Raw genomic sequence first — 21,822 nt, forward strand, 5'->3', positions numbered from 1 at the left:
ATAGGCACATTTGGTACCGGTGAAACTGCAGTAAAGATCTAAAGCACATTACTGATGATTCAGAAAGCACAAACAGACATGCATGAACAGACACTCACTCATCGTCGGGCGTCAGCTGAATGGGCTCGTTGGTGAACTGGGCATCAAAGTTATCCAGCCCAAACTCGCCGGAAATGTTGGGCTTGAAGGGTGGAACCACTTGCTTCTGCTCCATCTGTAATATAGATAACATGAGTCAAACAACAGTGACTGTATCGACAACCACAAGTGCTAATCTTAAAGAAATACTCTACTTTCCTAAACATTCTGATAATTTACTCACCCCCGTGTCATCCAAGATTATAATTCCTTTCTTTGTTCAATCGAGAAGAAATTATGTTTTTTAATGGAAAACATTCCAGGATTTAGTGGACCTCAACAGTTCACAGTTTTAATGCAGTTTAAAATTGCAGTTTCAAAGGGCTCTAAACAATCCCAACTGAGGCATGAGGGTCTTATCAAGCAAAACAATCATTATTTTCACACACACAAAAAAATATGTACTTTAAAACCACAATTTCTCGTCTTACACTAGCCTTGTGATGCGCCAGCAGGACCTTACATATTACGTAATCATGTCAAAAGGTCACGCATTACGTATATGAAACTACCGCTCGGACTGTTCAGACGTTGTTGTATGCGGAATGATACAAATTAATGTCTTTGTGTCAGTGTATTGTTTAAAATGGTCCGCAAGTGTGCGTTTCACATTTGTAATGCATGACCTTTAGACAGGATTACACTTTTAACATAGGTCTGAAAGGAACCTAAACATTAAGTCCTGTGTCATCAATCATCATTAAAAGTATATGGTAAACGGGAATCTCCCTGCCTCCAGCGCAGCTGCAATTCTTCCGGCATCTCTCCTTCTCATCTCATCACAGCTCATTTTTTTCTTCTGTTTTGTTACTTGAACTTGGGGCTCGAGCCCGAAGTTATTTACTCTTTAGTCTTTTAGGAGTTCTTCCACCAAACTGGTAGGATTTGGATTTCCACATTTTTTTTGTTACCAAAATTTATGATTACTTTTCTGAATACACCACAACATTACCGACATATTTAAATTCCAGAAAAAAACATTCTCTCAAATAATACATAATCCGTTTATGATCAAATGAGACACAGGGTTGATTTTTGTGATTGTTTCACGAGTTTGCCTGCACATTTAGTACATTATCAAGACTTAATGTGCAGGCAAACTCGTGAAACAATCAAAGCAATCCGCCAAAATATGGTTTTATGCGTCTACTAAAATAAAGCCGGTATACATTTTTCTAATGCATGGTTCTTTGATCTTTACATCCGTTTAACCCTTTAACTGGCGCAGCCCTTTATGAGTTGGGGGGGTGGTGAAAAGGTGATGTACACCTTCAAATTAATAACTCTGGCATTTTTTGGTCTAGAAGCCTAAATTTGGTCTTGTTTAAAGAAGACACGTTAACATTTTTTTATGGAAGTGTCTGGAAGTGAAAATATATTTTTTATAGCAGTTTACATTTATTTGTAATAAATAAAAAATGCAATATAGTATTATTTTATTACATAAAATGATCAAAAATCTGAGGTTTGTGTTGGTTTGCTGCATACACTTGTCACAAATGAATACATTACAGTTACTGCATTATTATTACTGCTAAAAGGTTTTGATATAAAAACTAAATTTTTAGACCTTTCCAACAATATATAGTTTGTCATGACACGATTAACATTTACATGAAAAATACTGAAGTAAAACTTAGGTGTCCCACTCACGGGACAGCAACCAGTTAACGGGTTAAAACTAGGGATGTTCACATTGACCGTTTAACCGTTAACCGAAGGTAAGAAATTATGACCGATTAACATTATCAGTTAAAATAAAAATATTTGTTAATACATGGTGTGTGTCGTCATGAGCCGACAGACATTTCGCCACTTTTCTATCTTTAATTTGTGAATGTCCTGTAAATGACACAAATGATTGCTGCCCTGACGGTCTGATAAAGTAATCATTTGTATGAGAAATCATTTGTATGCGTGTTTGGAAGCTGAACGGAGACGCGCGCGTGTCCGCGCAAGATGACGCGGTCCGTCTGCGCACATCCGGACAGACGTTCGCTGATGGCCTCTGACCCTAACCATAAACATCTAGCTCTTTTTGGACAAACGGAGAAAGACGACGCAAAACCAAAACTTTCTGAAAAGCGTCCTGCTTTAGAAATGACCACTGTGGTAGATGAAACGGAGACAATCTGCCATTTGAATATTAATCCACTGGACCGATCGCGTGCTTTTTAACAAGGTATGTTGCGTGAATATCTGATAATTTATGAATCCTGGTTCTGTTGTTGATCTGTGGCTGCTGTTTGCACGTTCAAATTTAATGTTTTGTTTTTACTAGTTCACAGACAACCGTCAACTGTATTTTTACTCAATGACAATTTCATATTAAAATCTTATCAGTTAACGGTTAATGTTCGGTTTAGAAGCTACGGTTGTCGGTCGGGAAAATTAACTGATATGAGCATCCCTAGTTAAAACGTTAATCATTTCGCAAAGGATGATTGTCCGTACTTTGTTTGAGCAGCTAGGGATGGCTAACGATTAATTGCGATTAATCTATAGCAGAATAAAAGTTTTTGTTTATCATATATATATATATATCATATATGTGCATGAAATGTGTATAATAACTTTGTATAGATAAATGCACACACATGCATGTATATATTTAAGAAATGTTTACATGTGTATATATATATTTGTATATTTATGTATAATTTGTATTATATATAAATATAAATACTAATATATATATAAATAAATACTTTAAATATAAATAAATACTATTTATCTATTCACTATTTAAATACTAATATATATATATATATATATATATATATATATATATATATATATATATATATATATAAAATATAAAATATTATCTCGTCGGGAGCAGCTGGGGTTAGGTGTCTTGCTCAAGGATTATATAATATAATATATTATATATATATATATATATATAAAATATTGTATTATATATTATATAATATATATAATATATATATATATAATATTATATTATATAATCCTTGAGCAAGACACCTAACCCCAGCTGCTCCCGACGAGCTGGCTGGCGCCTTGCATGGCTGACACCGCCGTCGGTGTATAAATGGGTGAATGTGAGGCTAATTGTAAAGCGCTTTGGATGGCCATAGGTCTGTTAAAAGCGCTATATAAATGAAGTCCATTTACCATTTACATTTACCATATAATATAATATTATATATATATATATACACACACACACACACACACACACACACAACACACACACACACACACACACACACACACACACACACACACACACACACACACACACAATTATTGCAAACATTTCACACACATATATGATGTAAACAAAAACATTTATTCTGCTATAGACTAATCGCGATTATACCACGGGTCTTTTGAATGCTTTATTCTGATTGGTTGAGAAATGTTCCCTGGGTATGCTTTATTTTTCGATAACTGCACACCTAACTTGTCAAATGTCTTAAAAATAGGCACCAGAGCAATGTTTGTGGGAACCGTGATATAATTGAATCCGGTCCTTTGAATTATTCGAAAATAATGCACACCCGCTTCGCGTCATGCCACATTACAACCTTGGGTGTACATTATTTTCTTCTAATTCAATTGCCCGTCATCAATTATTGCTTACTTAATCGTTAGCCATCCCTAACAGCAACTCAGCAACCACCCCCAGTCCGCAAATATTTTTTTTAAGCCGAAACCGGTCCATGGTGTAAACAACGGTTGAGGACCCCTGGGTTAGAGCCCTTTGAAGCTGCATTGAAACTGTGAACTGTTGAGGTAAAACTAAAGTCCACTATATGGAAAAAAATCCTGGAATGTTTTCCCCTTCGACTGAACAAAGAAAGATATCAACATCTTAAGATGACATAGAAGTGAGAAAATTATTTTTTTATTTTTTATGAAAGTGGAGTATTCCTTTAAAAATATTTACCAATAAATCTGCTTCATATTCTAACATTGAAAAAAAAGAACCCAATAAAATTACACCATTAAAAATCTTAACACCCAAAACATCAATTCACTGAGACCTAGGCTGATCCACTTTGCTGACAATCAATCTTCACTCTCAAGGAAGGAGTGTTATATTTAGACAAACAGATTTTCCAGGCCTTGTTCAGTGCTGTTAGTCTGTCCTTTCCTTGCTATGAACCTCATAATAGGAAATGCTGAAAGGCATCTGAAGCAAAACAGGATTTGCTCCCCCTGCAGGCTATTGCTCCCCCTACAGCCCGTATAAAAGAAAGTGTAAACTAATCTCTCTTCAAATAATCTACTGCCACCTCTCTCTCTCTCTCTCTCTCTCTCTCTCTCTGTGTGTGTGCTCACCCAGACCAAAAAGGGACAAAAGGTCAACATGTCTCGCCTTCTGGTTCAATGTCAGTCACCCTTGCCCTACACATAATCCAGTTCACGCTCAGCCTCAGACTGAAAAAAATCAATAACTTGACACCTTATCACCTTTATTATATCACCGGCTCTACACATTTCATCTTGTAACCCTGAACAAAAATCTATGACTGCAGCTCATCACTTCACAAGATATTATAAGTGAATTTATAAAAATAGACCTGACAGTGAATAAAACTACTTAAAATCTCGTTTTTGTTAAATGTCAGTGATGCAGTGGTAATAGTTTTCACATTAAACGGGCATGAATGAGTAACGCACGCAATAAATGATTATCAAAGTCATAAACGGCACCGAGTTGTTTGTCGAGCTTCAGTTTAGTTTCGCTACCGTCAGGATGAATCAAATGACTCATGTTTCCGTTTCGGCCTCAAGTCAAAACAACCAATATAGATAACCGTAAGAGATATAGCGGTGACTCACAAGATCCCAGTCGACGTTTCGGAAAAAAGGATGAGCCATGATGTCCGCGAAGCCCGTCTGCGGGTGACATCCAAGTCTTTCCTTTGGCTCCTACAATAAACAGCGGTAAAGAATTCAAAACAGCAAAGTGGAAAGAGGGGGTGGAAGGAGATAGCAAGAGACACAGCGAAGTGATTATCACATCTATTTAACAGCTCCGTGTGACATGAAGCCATTAACATTGATCTGTCTGGTCTGATCCCTCTCTTTACCTTGTTGAGGAATCCCTTTAGTACGCTAGCGGCTTTAACCGACAGCGATCTGGGAATTCTGATCTGCTTTTCCAAGATTACTGCAAACAAGAACAGAAATCATGAGACACACAAAGTGAAATATAACAAAACCTTCAAATACCTATTTTGCCATCACGTACCTTGAAAAAGGTAATCTTCTGTGTTTTGGTCAGGGTTATCAGAACTGCCAACTATGTCGAACGGTGACCGCCCAGCCATCATCTCAAACATCAGGACGCCCAGTGCCCACCAATCCACACTAAAACCTGCACAGGAAAGATTGAAGCGTATAAATCGTCATGTGCAAACCAAGCAGTATGCACTAATAACTAATAACTGGATTAACCCTCATGTGTTTTCTACAGGAGGATGTATAATGTGTGATCTGCTTACCGTAGTCCTCTCCCCTCAGGATTTCAGGGGCGATGTAATTGGGGGTTCCACAGAAAGTGCTAGTCGTGTCTCCTGGCCTCAAACCCTCCTACAGAAGAGATGAATATTGAAACCAGAGAAACCTTTAGGCACATTTTAATTCATGACCTCAGCTGCACAACTGAACTTGCATTACCCACGAGGTGATTTTACATTTCATTACGATGCTAAACCATAATACTATCTATTTCAGACTAATGGTAAAGACATGCATTCAGACAAACCTTGCACATGCCGTAATCGGTGAGTTTGATGTGTCCCTCGGACTCCAGCAGCACATTGTCTAGTTTTAGATCCCTGTAGATGATGCCACGCTCGTGGAGGTAGTTCAAAGCAAGGCTGATCTCCGCCGAATAAAACCTGCCAGACAAGAAAAAAAAACCAACTGTTCAGTAACGCTCATATGCGTTCCTGTAACTGTCCACCCCAAAATTTACTGACTGCTCAAACTGTGTAATAGACTAGACAGCCTACATTGTCTGCATACCTGGCATGCTCTTCTGGAAGTTTTCTCTGTCGCTGCATATGAAACATCAGATCTCCTCCATTCACATACTCGATCACAAAGAACAGTCTATAAAACAGAACATCAAATGTAATGATCCTTCCACATCAGGCAAACCCAACCATTTACAATAAACTCATCAATATTCATCATTGCTAAATGGCTTACGGGAAGCAATTCAAGCTTTGTTTCAATCCAAAAATAACCTTGCTAAGTGAATAAGCACTAAGGCTTAATATTAATAATGTCTTTAAAAAGAAAATCTCTCTTGAATTGTGCATTAGAGGGAGATTAATTCACTTTGCATATTGACCGGTTCCTTTGACACATACTTGTGTTTAATTAAATTCAGATACGTGTCTTTTATAACAAAATTTTATGGGCCTTAATATTTAATTCCAGCCTGATGCAGTCATGCTGACAAAATGGACATTTTTTAAAACTGGTACTGAAAGACACAAGTTTGCAGTCATCAATCAAAAAACTACAGAAAACATAAAAAAATAAGAACAGGTTAAATCCTAAGGGAAGCTTGGTACTAAATAATTTATGATCTAGTATAATAAAGACAGATAATCAATGAAGTATAGGAGAGAGCGGGGCACAACCTAACACTTTTTGACTTTGGCTCTATTATTCGAAAAATAAAAATTAAATTTATCAGTTTTTTACACAATCAACACACACCTCTCTGCTACAAATGAACACTTTAAGTTTGTTTTTAGGATTTACAGTTATTGTACAATTACAGAAAAATTGAAAGGAGTGCATACGTTACAACTTACCCCATAGGTGGGGTTCATTGTAACAAACAGAGGGTTTGTTGTAACACCTGCTAGAAAATTTTGCAAATAATTAAATTTAATAAAATTCTGTCTATATACTAAAGGTGGATATTGTTTATATATCTGCATATAATAGATATCCATCCATGATCCTTCATCTAACCATCCTTGTATTGTAATCGATTTTTTTGAAAGGTCGGCACAATTAAGACAAAAACAAAATGGATAATTGTGAGTTATTTCCCCTGATATTGTATTAACAGTTATCATTTTGATGAATAGTATTAAAGGAGTAGTCTACTTTATAGATGGGGCCCATTGACTTACCATAGTATTTTTTTCCTACTATAAAAAGTCAATGGACCCCATCTTTAAAGTGGACTACTCCATTAAAATTGTTTTCATTTCATTATCATTGTATTGTTGTGAATTCTCCCCTTTAAGTTTACTGTGTGTGACGTTTTAAGTCATTACTTACGTAACTGACGTAGTGCAGAGTTTCCAGCATGTATAGGAACGTTCCATAACTGCCTATTCACTATAAGTCATTTTGCGTAGCAGTCAGATCGCGTGCTCACTCATGCAGTGTTTATGTGCAAGAAAGTTTGTGACGAGTAAGTTTGCTTCTTTGTATAATCGTTGATGCATTTTATACAATTTACCTCAGCTGTGTAAATATTAACCGGGTTTGATGCATAGCGATCTTTTGAATTATAATTTGACACTGTTTAACGAGCGGATTAATCCCGCTAGCATCGCGGCTAATATTGCTGTCAAATATATAGTCATATAATGTAAGATATCTCATTGTGATAATATCATTATAACTGTATTGATGATGCAGCTTTATTTTATATACAATTCATAATTATTGTTTTGTGATCTTCACTGCATTATGCAGTTTGCAATGATTGTTTATGACTTATTGGTCATATTTATATTTAGGTGCATATAAGTTGTTTACCACTGAGTTTGTAATCTGTTGTGTTATTGTTATATTTAGACAGTCAGTATTTACTTCTGTTATTGTATTTGTTTCAGAAAACTACCTCAAAGTACACTATGTGCAAATGGTTACTCTTGTACAATAAATAACTAAATTGAGAAGATGACTCCGACTCCCTGACCAGAGTACTGCAGCGGTCAATAATATATCTATCAGCATTTAACGGGGCAATCCCCTACAGTATACATGAGGCATAATTGTAACACTGTGTTACAACTAACCCCGCTGTGTAAAATGATTTCAATCCCAGCTATCAGTTACTAGGAGTTGCTGAAATGTTTCAAAATGGTTTTATGTTTTAGGTAACAAGACAGTGATTAAAATAATATAAGGTTGGATTTGGTGACTTACACACACCCAACAGAAAATAAAGATATTGACTTGTATGCCTCCAAAACACTCTTTGTTCAATATCTTAATAAAAACACATCAAAACTTTTCACAAATACAGAGGAGATCATCTTCTGACAGTAAGAGAAAATGACCAAATGCACAGATTGCTCGGCCCAGCATAAAAATGTAAAGTAGCTGCGTTACAGTTAACCCCTGGACCACAAAACCAGTCTTAAATCGGACAGGTATATTTGAAGCAGTAGCCAAAAATAGATTTGCATGGTTCAAAATCATACTTTTTTAGGATATCAAGTAAAGATATTTTGTTAATTACGTACCATAAATTGATCAAAAATCTATTTATCATTAGTAATATGTGAAAGACTTAATGTGGAGAACTTTTAAGGTAAAATTCTCAAAATGTTTATGTTTTTGCACCCTCAGATTCCAGATTTTCAAACTGTTGTACCTTGGCCAGATATTGTCCCATTATAAAAAAATATATTATTTATTATTATTAGCTTATTTATTCAGCTTTTAGATGATGTATACATTTTTAAACAATTGAATTGACCCTTATGACTGGTTTTGTGGTCCAGGTTATTTTATATAATGACCATTCTTTATCTGTAATGCAATTTTATGGGTGATGTAAAGAAGTTTTGTAGTAGGGATGGGCATTCGATTAAGTTTTCTTTGTCGATCGTCGGGAGAATTAACGATCGACTATCGATTAATCATTAATATTTTTATAATAAAAATTTGTTATTTAACTTTTATACTTAAAAAATGCAATGAATACAAATATACAGCGTGTTTTTCCTCGATGAGACCTTTATTACAAGATCAACTTATGGCAGAGAGTTAAACTGTTTCAAACATATATGTGCGTGCATGTGCGGTGCTGTAAAGCAGCGGAACCTGCAGCTGCGAGCCAGCGTTCTTAAACAGAGACCTCATTAGTTCCAAAAAACAGATTCATGTTTAACATTAAATTAAACAAAAAACATAATACTTAGATCTGAAAGGTTTTGTCAAAATGTAACTCAAAATTATTCAAGCCAGAAGAAAGTGCAAGATATTAGCCTTCCTAACATTAGGCTATAACAAATTAGGCTACTTAAAGCCTCGTGAAAAATAACTAACTTTAGTAACTCGCATAAAACTTCTGCACCAGTCTACTGATTTTTTTTGAGAAATAAAAGCACGTTTTGGGGTCAGACGCGACCGAAACCCATGGTGACCGTCAGTCCAGCCGCCGCCGAAAACAGCCGCTCCAAGGAGACTGACCGGGATGCACAGGTACCTCAGCGCTAACTTGGCTTATTCCGCATACAGAGTATGTGTGAAACAGCGTGCGTTTTGTGAGCCCCATTCACCATTGTTTAATTATACTAACATAGTCTTTTAGTTTTTATTTGTTGTAAAACAACAGTAGACACAAATTTACTATGGTCTCCAACTCCATAATATATCATAACCATGGTATTTGTAGTAAAATTGCGGAAATACAAATCGTTTTTAATCTGCAAAAAAAAAAAAACATTTTCACAATGATAAAATCATGGCTAATTTTCCTAAGGTAGTAATTTCAAAATTATATATGTTTGAAAGACGGAGATGCGCACCTGCATCTATTACATAACAGAGACAACGTGCTCATAAACGGGAGTAATATGGAGTAATATGTGCATCTTTGAATAACTGTAAGTATACATTTCTTTTAAATATATTTTGTCATATAAAGTTTTGAGACATGGCCTAATAATGCTTTTTTCACTTTAATTGCTCATTTAGACTTATTGTGCGGGTAACAGCGTTTTTGACGCATTTACCTCAGAGATTATTTTAGCAATATTGCTTTTTTCCGGTAATAATAATACAATTTATATTTCAATCCTGTTTCATTGTCTGTTTATTCATTTCATTATGCTGTTATGTTAATGTGAGGATATTTATTTGCCATATGAAACGTGCCGTTATATGAATACTTTTGTATAATATTCAAATATATGCGGAATAATGTGTGCATCTTTGAATAACTGCAGGAATACAGTTGCTTATTTTTGTCATAAAGTTTTGAGAAATAATAATATTGTGAGGATTTATTTCCATATGAGACGCTTTTTGTCGTTGAATACTCTCGTTTATTATTTGGAAATCATATACATACATAGTAGGAAATATATAATGCGGAAGGGTACACTTGCAGTTATAAGTTACTCTGCTTATTTTTATTTATGATATATGTGGAGATAAATAAAGCATTGCAAAACTGCTGATTTGATCCATTCAGATCCTGACCACCAGGCTAGAGATTTTAAACATCCTTAATCCACACTTACTAGTCTGTCAAATAATATCTAAAATATTTTGTTTTGTGAAAAAAAAATGATGCTTTGTTCTACTGTTTATGCGGAAAAGTGTTCACAGAAAGTGTCAATCACATGAATTTTTTATATGCAGAATAAGCGGTCAGCAGCGCACTGCAACGGGTGCTTGACGGATTCGCCGCACACATACGCAAACGCACTGCATACGGAGTATTTGTGAAACAGGAGTTAGATAAAAAAAAATGCATTCGATTAATTGATAACAAATTAACGGGATCGACGAAATTCTTAACAATCAATTATCGATCGTCGATTAATTATGCCCATCCCTATTTTGTAGTACCATACATACAGTGGCAAGAAAAAGTATGTGAACCCCTAGGAATAAACTGGTTTTGATTTGCCATAAAATGTGATTTGATCCTCATCTAGGTCACAACAATTGACGAAAAAAATGTGCATAAGCTGGCAACACACAAATAAGTCTAGTTTCTTGCGTCTTTTTTGAAAACACCCATTAAACATTTACAGTGCATTCTTCATACAAAAAATAAGAAAGTTCTTAAGATAAATTATAAGTTGTTCGTAAGAATGTTCCTAAGTGCAATTCTTATACATTTCTTAAGAAGTTCTCAAATATTTACTTAAGAACATCTGAAATTTTTGTCTTAAGAATAAAATGACAAGCTTTGAAATAAATTACTCTACACTGTTAATGTTTTAACCACCTTGCAATAACGCAATATATACACTACATAAATGAGGGATGTGTTAAGACTATAGTAGATGTTATTTGCTGTTGTAACAGAGGCCAGCTAGTGTATGAAGGTGGTGCGGTAAATAAATATCATCTCCCAATCGGTCCTTCATGCGGGTGGAGCGCTCTGCGTGCTTCACTCTACGCGGCCGTCTCCGTCTCCCGCGCGTCTGCATGACAGAAACGGACGCGGAGGGTGACGTGTGCCCGGGCTTTCGGAGCGCTTGATTCACGTGACAGACAGATTGCCGGTTTGACTCCCATAGTTTGCAAATGAGCACCTTGGCAAACCCCAGTGCTACTAGGAAAATATTTAATGGACTGATGAAACAAAAGTTTAATTGTTTGGAAAAAATACACCAGAAATCAGCCCGATTGTACAAACACAGATTTACATTTGCTCAACAAAATTTCTTACTCATTTAAAGCTGCAATCTGTAATCTGTAACTATTGCGTTTTTAACTCTTTCACCGCCAGCATTTTTTTCTTTCACCGCCAGCGGTATTGCAGATTGACGAGATAACTCGTCAATGGTGGGGAAAGAGTTTATCGTCATTTCGATTTGAACCATAAAAATGCATTTATTGAAGTTTAAATTTAAAGCAACTGTTGAGCAAACTACAAACTCTCCTTTCGGTTTATGAATGTCAGGTACCGGTAATCATGCAGTAATTTCCTAAAAGTTCCCAAATTGGCCATAAAATCCGACCTGACCAAGCTAATTATTAATCATTACTAAAAGCATATCGTTGCATATCGGGATAAGTTAAGGAGACACTTTTGAACACAATTTTTTTTAGTTACGTAAAGTAAGGGATTGCAACAATCTTTTTAAAGTTTTGATTTTTTTGTAAATCCTGTTCATTTTGTGGTAAACAAAGATTTGAAAAGCTCAGATGCAAAAGCCTCTAAATGCATCTGACATGCCTTCTTTAAACAGACTCTTCCAAAATCCAATATTTCTGAATGGCCTGAGGATTAAGAGGATTTGAAGCCAAAGTATTAGATGATCGTATAATATGCGCAGAGAGCATTCGGTTAATATCATCATCATCTCATTTTTTTGATGGAGGTCACATTTAGCGACTTTTGCACCTTAGGTTAAGGTTAGGTTAAACTTTATTTGTCCCCGAAGGGAAATTTGTCTTGGGCAAAGGTGCTACAGTGTTGTTCTGAACAGACAATAAAATGAAATAATAATAATAATAATAAATAAAAATACATCAATGAATAAATCTAAAATGTAAAGTGCATTTACACAATGTTCTTATATGTTGTGTGAGCATTATTTTTGGGAGAGTTCAGCATTTTTATCGAGGCAGGAACAAATGAAAGCTTTAATCTATAAGTTTTGTATATTGGCATTCTTAGTCTCTTTCCTGAGTGAATCTGAGCTCCTCATATGTAAATTACCAAGATAATATAAAGGTGTGAGTACCTGCTCTCAGTCTGGAAGCAAGAATGAAGTCCCACAAGGAAGGGATGGTTGGAGGCCTGCTCAAACACATGCTTTTCTGTTTGAACCCAGTCAATATCCTGAACGACAAGAAGAAAGGAACAAAAAAAATCAATTTCTAATTGAAAACCAGTGCATCCTTTCGGTCACTAGGTGATACATTTGGAAGGACATTCGGGACTATATTGAGCAGAGGCTGAAAACCTATAAAGGTGTAGAAGACGGGGGCACCTGGTCACCCCTGAGGAACTGGATGTGAGGAGACTACGGAGAGAAAAGCTAGCATAATATAAATACATTAAAGTGGTCAGTAGAGCGCAGCTGGCGTTATTGACCGTCCATACTTGCTGTCAATTTATCACACAGACTTTAAGTGCATCTAATCAAAGTTAAATGGCCACTTCATCAGCATCTTGTCATCTGTATGTGTACTTCAACACATCCTGGAAAGATAAGACTGCTTATTTCATTCAGCATGGCTAAGACTAAAATAACTCGAATTATCGACATTTTACGTCATGAAGGCCTGTAATTGATGTTGGTGAGTGATGCCTTTTCATTTTAAGGCTCTGTACAATGTGAAAGGTCACCTCATCGTCGTTCACCAGCTCCTTCTTCACAACCTTCATGGCGTAAATGCGCTCCGTCTTCTTTAAACGCACCAGGAGAACTTTGGCGTAGCTGCCCCTGCCGATCACCCTTAGCAGGTCAAAGTCTGCCAGCCCCAAACTGGACACAGCCTTTCTTGATTCCCCACTGCCTTCGGGCTGAGAGAAGGAAAAGATGAATGTTAAACCACCATTTCGTTGGTGATAAGCTAGCATGATTTCTATATTAGACTTATAACAGTTCCTGATGTCCTATCCTGTCATAGCTTCTCCTTGTCTTTTATTATTTTCCATGATTACTACATAATGCTTAGAGTTGCAGGAACATAGGTTCTTAATCATATGCTAATGACCCTAATAGCAGATTACTTTATTAGCTCCACTAATGGAAATCAATAGAGCCAGATTGAGGCTGATGGTGCCTCCTCCCCTTTTCAAAGTTACAACTCCTGTCTGATCACATGTCTGAGACCGGGTTGCTGAAAGCTCACATAATCGGTTCATTATGGCCTCATTCACACAAGGTATTAAGTCTATTTAAGTGAAAGAAAACAACCGTCCGCTCGATCGCTTTTAGAAAAAGCCCTCACGTACACACAGAAGACCTTTGCTTTGCTCAATAATGATGACTTACGAAGCATGACTCTTCTCCTTCATGATTGATACTTTCTGTTGAGTTCTTTTTGTCCAGATCTGGAAAACAACAAAGGGATAAAGGACCGTAATTTTATCACTCACTGGCCTTTAGAAATTATTCATTAACGTAGAAAACCCATTTTAAAAGCACACCAGGCACTTTGATCAATCAGACACTTTAACAACAACAGGAGGATTGAAATTATACAAACTAAAACCACTTTGAGCTTGTTCACGTCACTAATTCCAATAAACAAGCTTAATCTTGTGGTAAGACTCAAGCCTGTAGGCTGATCCATGAATCAATCCATTTTAGTACAAGCACACAGCTAATTACTAAAGAGAAAACGTCGCCTTGATCCATGCAGCCATTTAAAAGTACTTGAGATAAAAATCTATGAAATCAATGAGCTACAATAGACTACTGTAAATCAATTCAGCAACTCAAGTCCAGTCAGATGAGCATTGCTTAACACCTCTGAATAACAAGCTCCTTAATGTTTTACTTAGTGGGGTTGTTAAAACAAAACACAAGCCAAGTTTATTCATCTGATCTTGTTTAAAATGTTAGTTAAAAATATGTTTTGTAACTTCTAGTTTAATGTAGCAAAGCTCTATAGATAGGGCTGTCACAATTATAACATTTGGCTGACGGTTAATTGACTAATAAATTGAGACGTTATGATGATTAATTGCCTGTTTTAGGACTTTGGCGGTTATAGTGAATAATTGTCTTTTTCATTGCTTTGACATTTAATTCTCATATTAAATTAATTCTCAAAAATAATTTTAACATGTTGTTATTATTTAAATTAAACCTTTTGCAAGGTTTACCTGCAAAATTCTTCATAAGAAATTAACACAAAGTGTCTGAAAAATAACTGAAAATAAACTGACTATACCAGAACAGTGGCCGGTTGCATAAACATAGCTGTGACATTAAGACTGCGTCTTAAGAATGATTCTTACTAATCAGCAATTAGTTAGGGCTAATCAGTCTTATTATTTGGATTTAAATTAGACCAATCTACCTTTCTATGTAACCAGGGCTCCAGACTAACTTTTTTCACTAGGAGCACAGTGGCCCCCAACTGAAAATTTTAGGGGCACAACCAGAAAATTTAGGGGCACACACCGTAAATCAACATGCTAACCAAATATTCACATTTCTACTAATTTCCACTGTATTACTAATAAATACTTGATGATAGATGCAGAAATTACAATGTGCTGTTTCAAATTCAATGTCACATTTTATTGTGCACTTTTGGAAAAAAAGGTCAAATTTACTGGTTGCACATGTGCGACTGGATGTAAAATTCAGTGGCACACTCTCAAATTTTAGGGGCAAAATGCCACCATTTGGGGGCAGTCTGGAGCCCTGGTAACATACTTAAAACAGTTATGATCAGTCTTGAAGAAAAAAAATCATGACCAACTTTTAAGACTAGTCTTAAAGTTTTATGCAACCGGTGGCAGGTCTTAAATAGTAGCCAATCCTACTGAGGTCATATTTAGTACTGGACCACATGTCAGTAATGGCTGCAAAAAAAAAAAAACACAATTCCTTACACATCCTTAAGAATTGCATCCATCACTTCCCTAAATTTTGAATTGCTGTTTTAGAAATGTATGTTTTACCTGGCAGTTCATACTACTTATCAAAGTTTTGCAGCATTTCTTTACCTGCTATTTTTTCAACTGTATTAGATGGCTTTGCAATGTATCATGTTACACTGTCAGTTAAGGAGCGCAATCTGATACGGTATCGTTTATAAAGGCGCTGCAGCTCCCCCTTGTGGTTTTTAAAGAAATGTGCAATCATTGCAGTGATCTAAAATAATCGCGATAAGGTCAAACAATCGCGATGAGACGATTACTTAATAAATGTGAAAGCCCTATCTATCAATCGGCATTGGTTGATTATCTAATTAAATGACTCGATCAGTACTTGCTTAATTTTAAAAATGCATTTTTAAAATGTGCGACTTTAAGATTCAGTGTATATTTATTCATATAGTGAAGACTGTGCAGCGTTTTATTTGCAGTACGTTTAAGGATGAATGCATGTTGTTCTCCATTAAAACAATAATACACCCAATTACTGCAAATAATATAACAAAGGTAACATCTGTGTTGTTACTTAATTTGAAAAAAAAAAAGGTTAACAGTGACAGTTACCAAAGAGCTTGCATCACAACCTGAAGAATCAGAATCTGTACCTGGTATTTGCTAGTCATGATGACAAGAAATCTGTACTCACTAAATGTATAATAATATCGATCTGAGCATCCATAAATTACTGTATTTTCCGGATTATAAATTGCTCTGGAGTATAATTCGCATCAGTCAAAAATGCGTTTTGAAGAGGAAAAAAATATATAAGTCGAAGTGGACTATACGTCGCGTTTATTTAGAAAATGATTTCACAAAATCCAAGCCGAAGAACAGACATTTAATCTGGAAAGGCAAGTTATTCAACTAAACAATAGCACAGAACAGCAGGCTGAATAGGTGTCCGTACATGTTAAAGTAACATTAACAGTTATTTACACGATACACAATAGCATACAGAACATACCTGGGAGGCTGAATAGGCTAAATTAACAGCATACAGCAGACTCTCACGGCTGTAGCCGGTAATGGTTTCTCTTGGTTCATATCAAATCATTTTGACGTATAAATCGCACCAGACTAAAAGTTCCAGGACGTGCCAAACTATGAAAAAAGTGTGACTTATAGTCCGGAAAATTCGGTTATGGTTTATGTCTGGTTTAACGTCTAATTTGTGAATCTAAATTAAAAAAATTATGAACTCCATAATAAAAATTTCCCCTTAAAACTGACCAACATTAGCCTAAAAATCAAGTCAAATAATCTAAGGAACAGCTTAATAAACAGATTTGAAGAGTTTGACACACTGCTGTTTGTATGCCATTACCCATCATATTCAGCCTGATTTGTTGGTCCACTGTGTCTCATCACAAGCAAACCGCTTCAACGTTGATTTGCAATCGGGCCAATTATTTGGGTGCGGATCCAAGCACGAATGAGCCGAACCAAGGTAGAAATGCACCAGGTTCCCAAAACAAACACTCATAAATGAGAATATACTGTACCTTGGTCAACATGCTCTGAAGGAGTGGACCCCGGATAAATTCCCCCAATTACTGGGCCCTAGAATAGTGCATGCATAGATAAATGAGTATATAATGGGGTCAACGAATAAATAAATGTGAAAAACTGACATGTGCTTCATCCATAACATCTAATTAATGTTAATGTATAAATTAAATCCCCAATTTCACATTACACATTAGAACTCTCGCATGTTGGTTTATTAAATATGTATGCTAACTGAATAATGCTAACAATAAGAGAGCACCACTCTTCGTTTAACAAATTTTAACTTTTACCAGTTATCTTAAAAACTGTGCAAATACTGTGTGCGTGAACTAACATCTTACCTGCATAACCTGTCGACCACACTCCACTGTGACCAGTTTATGACACTTCTTATGGACCAGCAGTTTACAGTTTATACACTTATATCCCTGTCTGCCCAGGCCCCAAATACGATCCGTGCAGATGGCACAATGAGCGCGCTGTACAGAGAACAGAAACATTAATCCAAAATCAAACACAAATTACCCAGGCAAACATCTGTGTATTCTAGTAAGACTCAAAAGTAAAATGTACCCTGTTAAAGCGTTTGGCCTGAAACCCGTGCCCATTGGCATAGTAGAGCTTCCTCCAGCGTCGAGCTCCACGCCGGTAGATTGATTCTGGGCGAGACACAAGCATTTGAGATTTGTGAGACATAATGGCTAGATTTTTCTGCAATTCCGATTTGTTGACGTTATATACGTTTCTTTACAGCCCACTTACATCATCTTTTTAAAGCGACTGGTATCCGCTATCTGCATTTACACTAAACACAGGCAGACATACTAACCTCGAACAGCTTAAACTACAGAGAAAGTAAAACATCACGGTATGCAATGGACACAGACAAACTAATTATACACATTATCTTTGTTTTTGTAACAAGACATGCAACGTCAGCATTAAGGGCCATTCACACTAACCATAACGTTAACTATAACCATAACTATATTAGCGCCCACATCACCGGCTGAGAACGCTAACTTTATGTTAATTCACTCATGCAAATCATTTAACTTCAATGACATTAACTAAGATGACAGATGGTTACATTTACATTTAGTCACATAGCAGACGCTTTTGTCCAAAGCGACTTACAAATGAGGTAAACCATATAGTTAATGCGACTGTTTGGATAGTGGATAATGGATTTGCCACAGTTTGCCACTGAACCTGCATGAACGACGATAGGGGGGCCTCTGGCCTTAGTCAAACGGGTTGGCACGTATGTTCGGGTTGCGATTTTGGCGTTTTCTTGTGGTCTTCTGAAAAGTATGCCATACAGAACCGTTTGCCACTAAATCTGCATTAACGACGACAGTGGGGCTTCTGGCCTTAGTCAAACGGGTCGGCATGTTTCATTTTCTTTTAACGATCGGATGGGGGACCCAAAGATACCTTCGCATTGGGCTCCCAATTTGCTAAATCCTCAACTGTGGGTAACATACTTATGCTGCAATAGTTAGCCTGTCTGGAACCAAGCTGATTTAAACCATATCTCTGTGTGACACTTGCATTACATGTGAACGCTAATAGGATTTAGTTTCTATCCACCTGTCTCGTCCTCGACCCCGAGGAAAATGAGACAAACAGACCCAGTTCAGGTAAATGTGAAGGTCTATATATATATATCTCCAAAGGGTTTTTCCCTCCTAGGATTTTTCCCCTGGCTAAAAGTCAGGAGGTTTTCCTCCTAGGGGGGTTTTCAGCCCGGGAGTCAACCGTTATTGGCTCAACTTAACATCCTCTTCTATACTTTATATTATTTATATTATTAATATTATTATTATTAATACGCTTATAATGTTGATTCATAGCCGCAGCAAATTTTGCTGCTTATGCTATCTGCATTATGTTATGCTATCTGTCAATTTTCTGTGCTTTTCCCTGCTTCTATTAATGTAAAGCTGCTTTGAAACAATTACCAATTGTGAAAATCAATATTTTTATGACTTTTTGCTACGAAATTGCGGGGATTATGAAATCATGCAAGCCACGCATATTTTGCAGGCAGAAATCTGCTATTTATGTGACAAAAGTGCGGCGTATATAAAAAACACGGCCATCAAATAAATATGCAGACTTTGGCTGATTATGCATTGAATCGTGTTTTTCTGGAGGGACTGCCTATAACAGATGCATGTGTCCGATTCATATCCGACTTATGAATGAGTCCTGAAACCGATTGGAATATCGGAATCTATGCGCTTTTTCCTGCTTATACATTCGATGACGCATCTGATCCGTGCCACATGGGAGAAACAAATTGGAAACCATTTCGAGTCACTTTAAAAATGCAGTGTTAATGATAACAATGACCAAATAAAAACAAAAATAAAACCTTCTCCACATCTAGTATTTAAAGCACATGGCAAAATGTTTATTGTTAATATAACACAAAATGTACATACTGTCTTCTCCAGGACAGGGCATTCCAGGCTTCTCGGGAACACAAGGAAACACTGCGGGAAAGAGAGAGTGTTAAGAAATCAGTCTGCACTGTACTACACAAACACCAGAATGACCTCTCTGTGACCACTCCTCTCTCGACAGCGGATAAGGATGACAGGGTCAAAAAACAGAGTCTATCCAGGCCTGCGGGGTCAGCCGGGGTGAAGAGTAGTTATTGACGGACAGTCAGCTGACTTTTCTCTGCCAGCCCTGGTGACCAGACGTCTTCTTCCCTGCATGACAAATTGACTGACCCAGCAGGGTTAACAATGTATCTCTGTCAATCACTGGGCCTGACTACAATTTCTCCTGTCCGCTAATGATATACCGTAAGCTGCTGTGCAATGCAGTAGGGTGTTATAAATAAATATATACGAGCAAGGGCACATAGATGTGAGGTCATTTTCAGGAGAAAACTACAGGGCTCCACAGTAAGCTTGGATAGCCTGGGGCCAGCGTGAATGAAAGAGATTTCAATGCACCACTGAAGCGCTGTTTGAGAGGTTTCATGAAAATTAAATGATTAATTATTATTAATTAATGATTATTACTTATTGCATCTGGTGTACAAATTCTAAAATGCAATAAAGAATTGAGAGAAAACCATATTGCCCTGCATCCCACCCACAACAAGAGTCAAATCCCAGCATACCGTGAATAATGAGCTCCGAGTCTTTGTTGAGTTCATAGAGGCGCAAAGCCTCCTCCAGCTCCAGCTGAGAAGAAACTGTGCATGGATCTCCTGCAATGACAAGCAGAGTGAAAATTTACCAAAAAAAAAAAACTCTGACAAAGAAGTCAGCATGAGCAACCATATCTTATAATACAAAGAGAATCAGGGTGGGTGAAGGAGAACAGAAGCAGATCTAAGAAACAGACAAAAATAAAAGAGCATTTATATGTAATGATAAATCTGATACTGGCAAACATAAAGAACACATATTTTGGTGTTGAAAGCATTAGACGTCAGTCCTGTTGTCATCTTAAGAGTGACCAGGTGGCTTCATCAGACATCACAGACGTAGGCAGACAGAAGGAATTAACTGCTCTTAGATCAGCTATGCTAAAAACCAGCGTGACTCCGGCTCAGCATGGAATGGGGAAGATTTTAATGTTTAAATGAACATCGTTCCACATCCATTTCCATCTTACATGAGTAATGCAGCAGTTAATCATCACACAAACTCAATCTTTTCTGGGTAAAAAACCTCCTTCCTGCTGCGTGATGCACTCAAATTCACTTTTCTCCTCGTAAAAAAAGATTCATTTTATTTTAGCCAATCGAGTCCGGGGTAATTTTGAGACTCAAATGCATTTTGCCTGAAGTGGGTTCATTTGTAAAATATAAAGCAGCTGTACAAATGGCGCAGATATTTCAGAAGAAAGATTAGGAGCATCTTGTTGCTACGGTGACCAGAGGACCAGAAGCTGAAAGACAGAGAAAGTGCCGCCCTACTTACACCTGATTTTAATATTTTTGGTACTAAAACAGATTTATATATACACATATATATCCACACTATATGCAGATGCATCCTGTACAATAGTACAGAAATGCATCCTAATTCTTAAAATGTCCAGCTTTATTGTACTTTATCAACATTGCTATAGTGATGCTCATATTCAGAAAATTATTGACCCTCCCCTCTATGATCTCCCGCTGACGCATTGTTATATTTTTGCAGAGGTGCTCATCGGGGTACGCACAGCCTACGGCGTATAACCTACACAGGACCATCAATTGGGCTTAAGGAGCAGTTTACACAACAACAATTTCAACCGTAAATGGTCAAGTTTTTATGCAGTTTGGCTGTTCGTTTACACAACAACGGAGTTTTGAGGTCGTAAAAATGCGAACTTTTGATAAAACCTTTTCTTGTTGTCTGTGTAAACTATGAAAATGTGAATCTGAGGGTGCTTTCTCACCTGCCTTATTTAGTTCAGTTGAATCGTACCAGAGTTCGATAGCTCACTTGGTGCGGTTCGTTTGGGCAGGTGAGAATGCAGCAATCGAACTCGGGTGCGTAAAAGAACCAAAACTGCTAAAAAGAAGTATAATTTTTTTGCTTCGGTCCGGATCAAATGAACCGAACCACAGATGTGAAAGTACCCTGTGATAATGGTGACAT

At 36.8% G+C, this 21,822-nt stretch overlaps 1 protein-coding gene across 1 annotated transcript in view; it reads right to left on the reverse strand.

The window, feature by feature from the left end:
- Window positions 1-21,822, reverse strand: part of prkci (protein kinase C, iota) — a 30,417-nt gene that overhangs the window by 1,682 nt on the left and 6,913 nt on the right. Inside the window, exons 3-17 of the mRNA XM_065277065.1 lie at window positions 20,346-20,435; window positions 19,654-19,704; window positions 17,777-17,862; window positions 17,545-17,682; window positions 17,197-17,254; window positions 14,076-14,134; window positions 13,424-13,600; window positions 12,816-12,913; window positions 6,145-6,231; window positions 5,882-6,017; window positions 5,619-5,706; window positions 5,366-5,491; window positions 5,205-5,284; window positions 4,954-5,043; window positions 99-214 (exon numbers count right to left, since the gene is read on the reverse strand). Coding sequence (XP_065133137.1) covers window positions 99-214; window positions 4,954-5,043; window positions 5,205-5,284; window positions 5,366-5,491; window positions 5,619-5,706; window positions 5,882-6,017; window positions 6,145-6,231; window positions 12,816-12,913; window positions 13,424-13,600; window positions 14,076-14,134; window positions 17,197-17,254; window positions 17,545-17,682; window positions 17,777-17,862; window positions 19,654-19,704; window positions 20,346-20,435 — 1,480 coding nt within the window. The remainder of the gene's footprint in view (window positions 1-98; window positions 215-4,953; window positions 5,044-5,204; window positions 5,285-5,365; window positions 5,492-5,618; window positions 5,707-5,881; window positions 6,018-6,144; window positions 6,232-12,815; window positions 12,914-13,423; window positions 13,601-14,075; window positions 14,135-17,196; window positions 17,255-17,544; window positions 17,683-17,776; window positions 17,863-19,653; window positions 19,705-20,345; window positions 20,436-21,822) is intronic.

Source organism: Paramisgurnus dabryanus, chromosome 6 (assembly GCF_030506205.2).
Source record: "Paramisgurnus dabryanus chromosome 6, PD_genome_1.1, whole genome shotgun sequence".
NCBI classification, from domain to species: Eukaryota; Metazoa; Chordata; class Actinopteri; order Cypriniformes; family Cobitidae; genus Paramisgurnus; species Paramisgurnus dabryanus.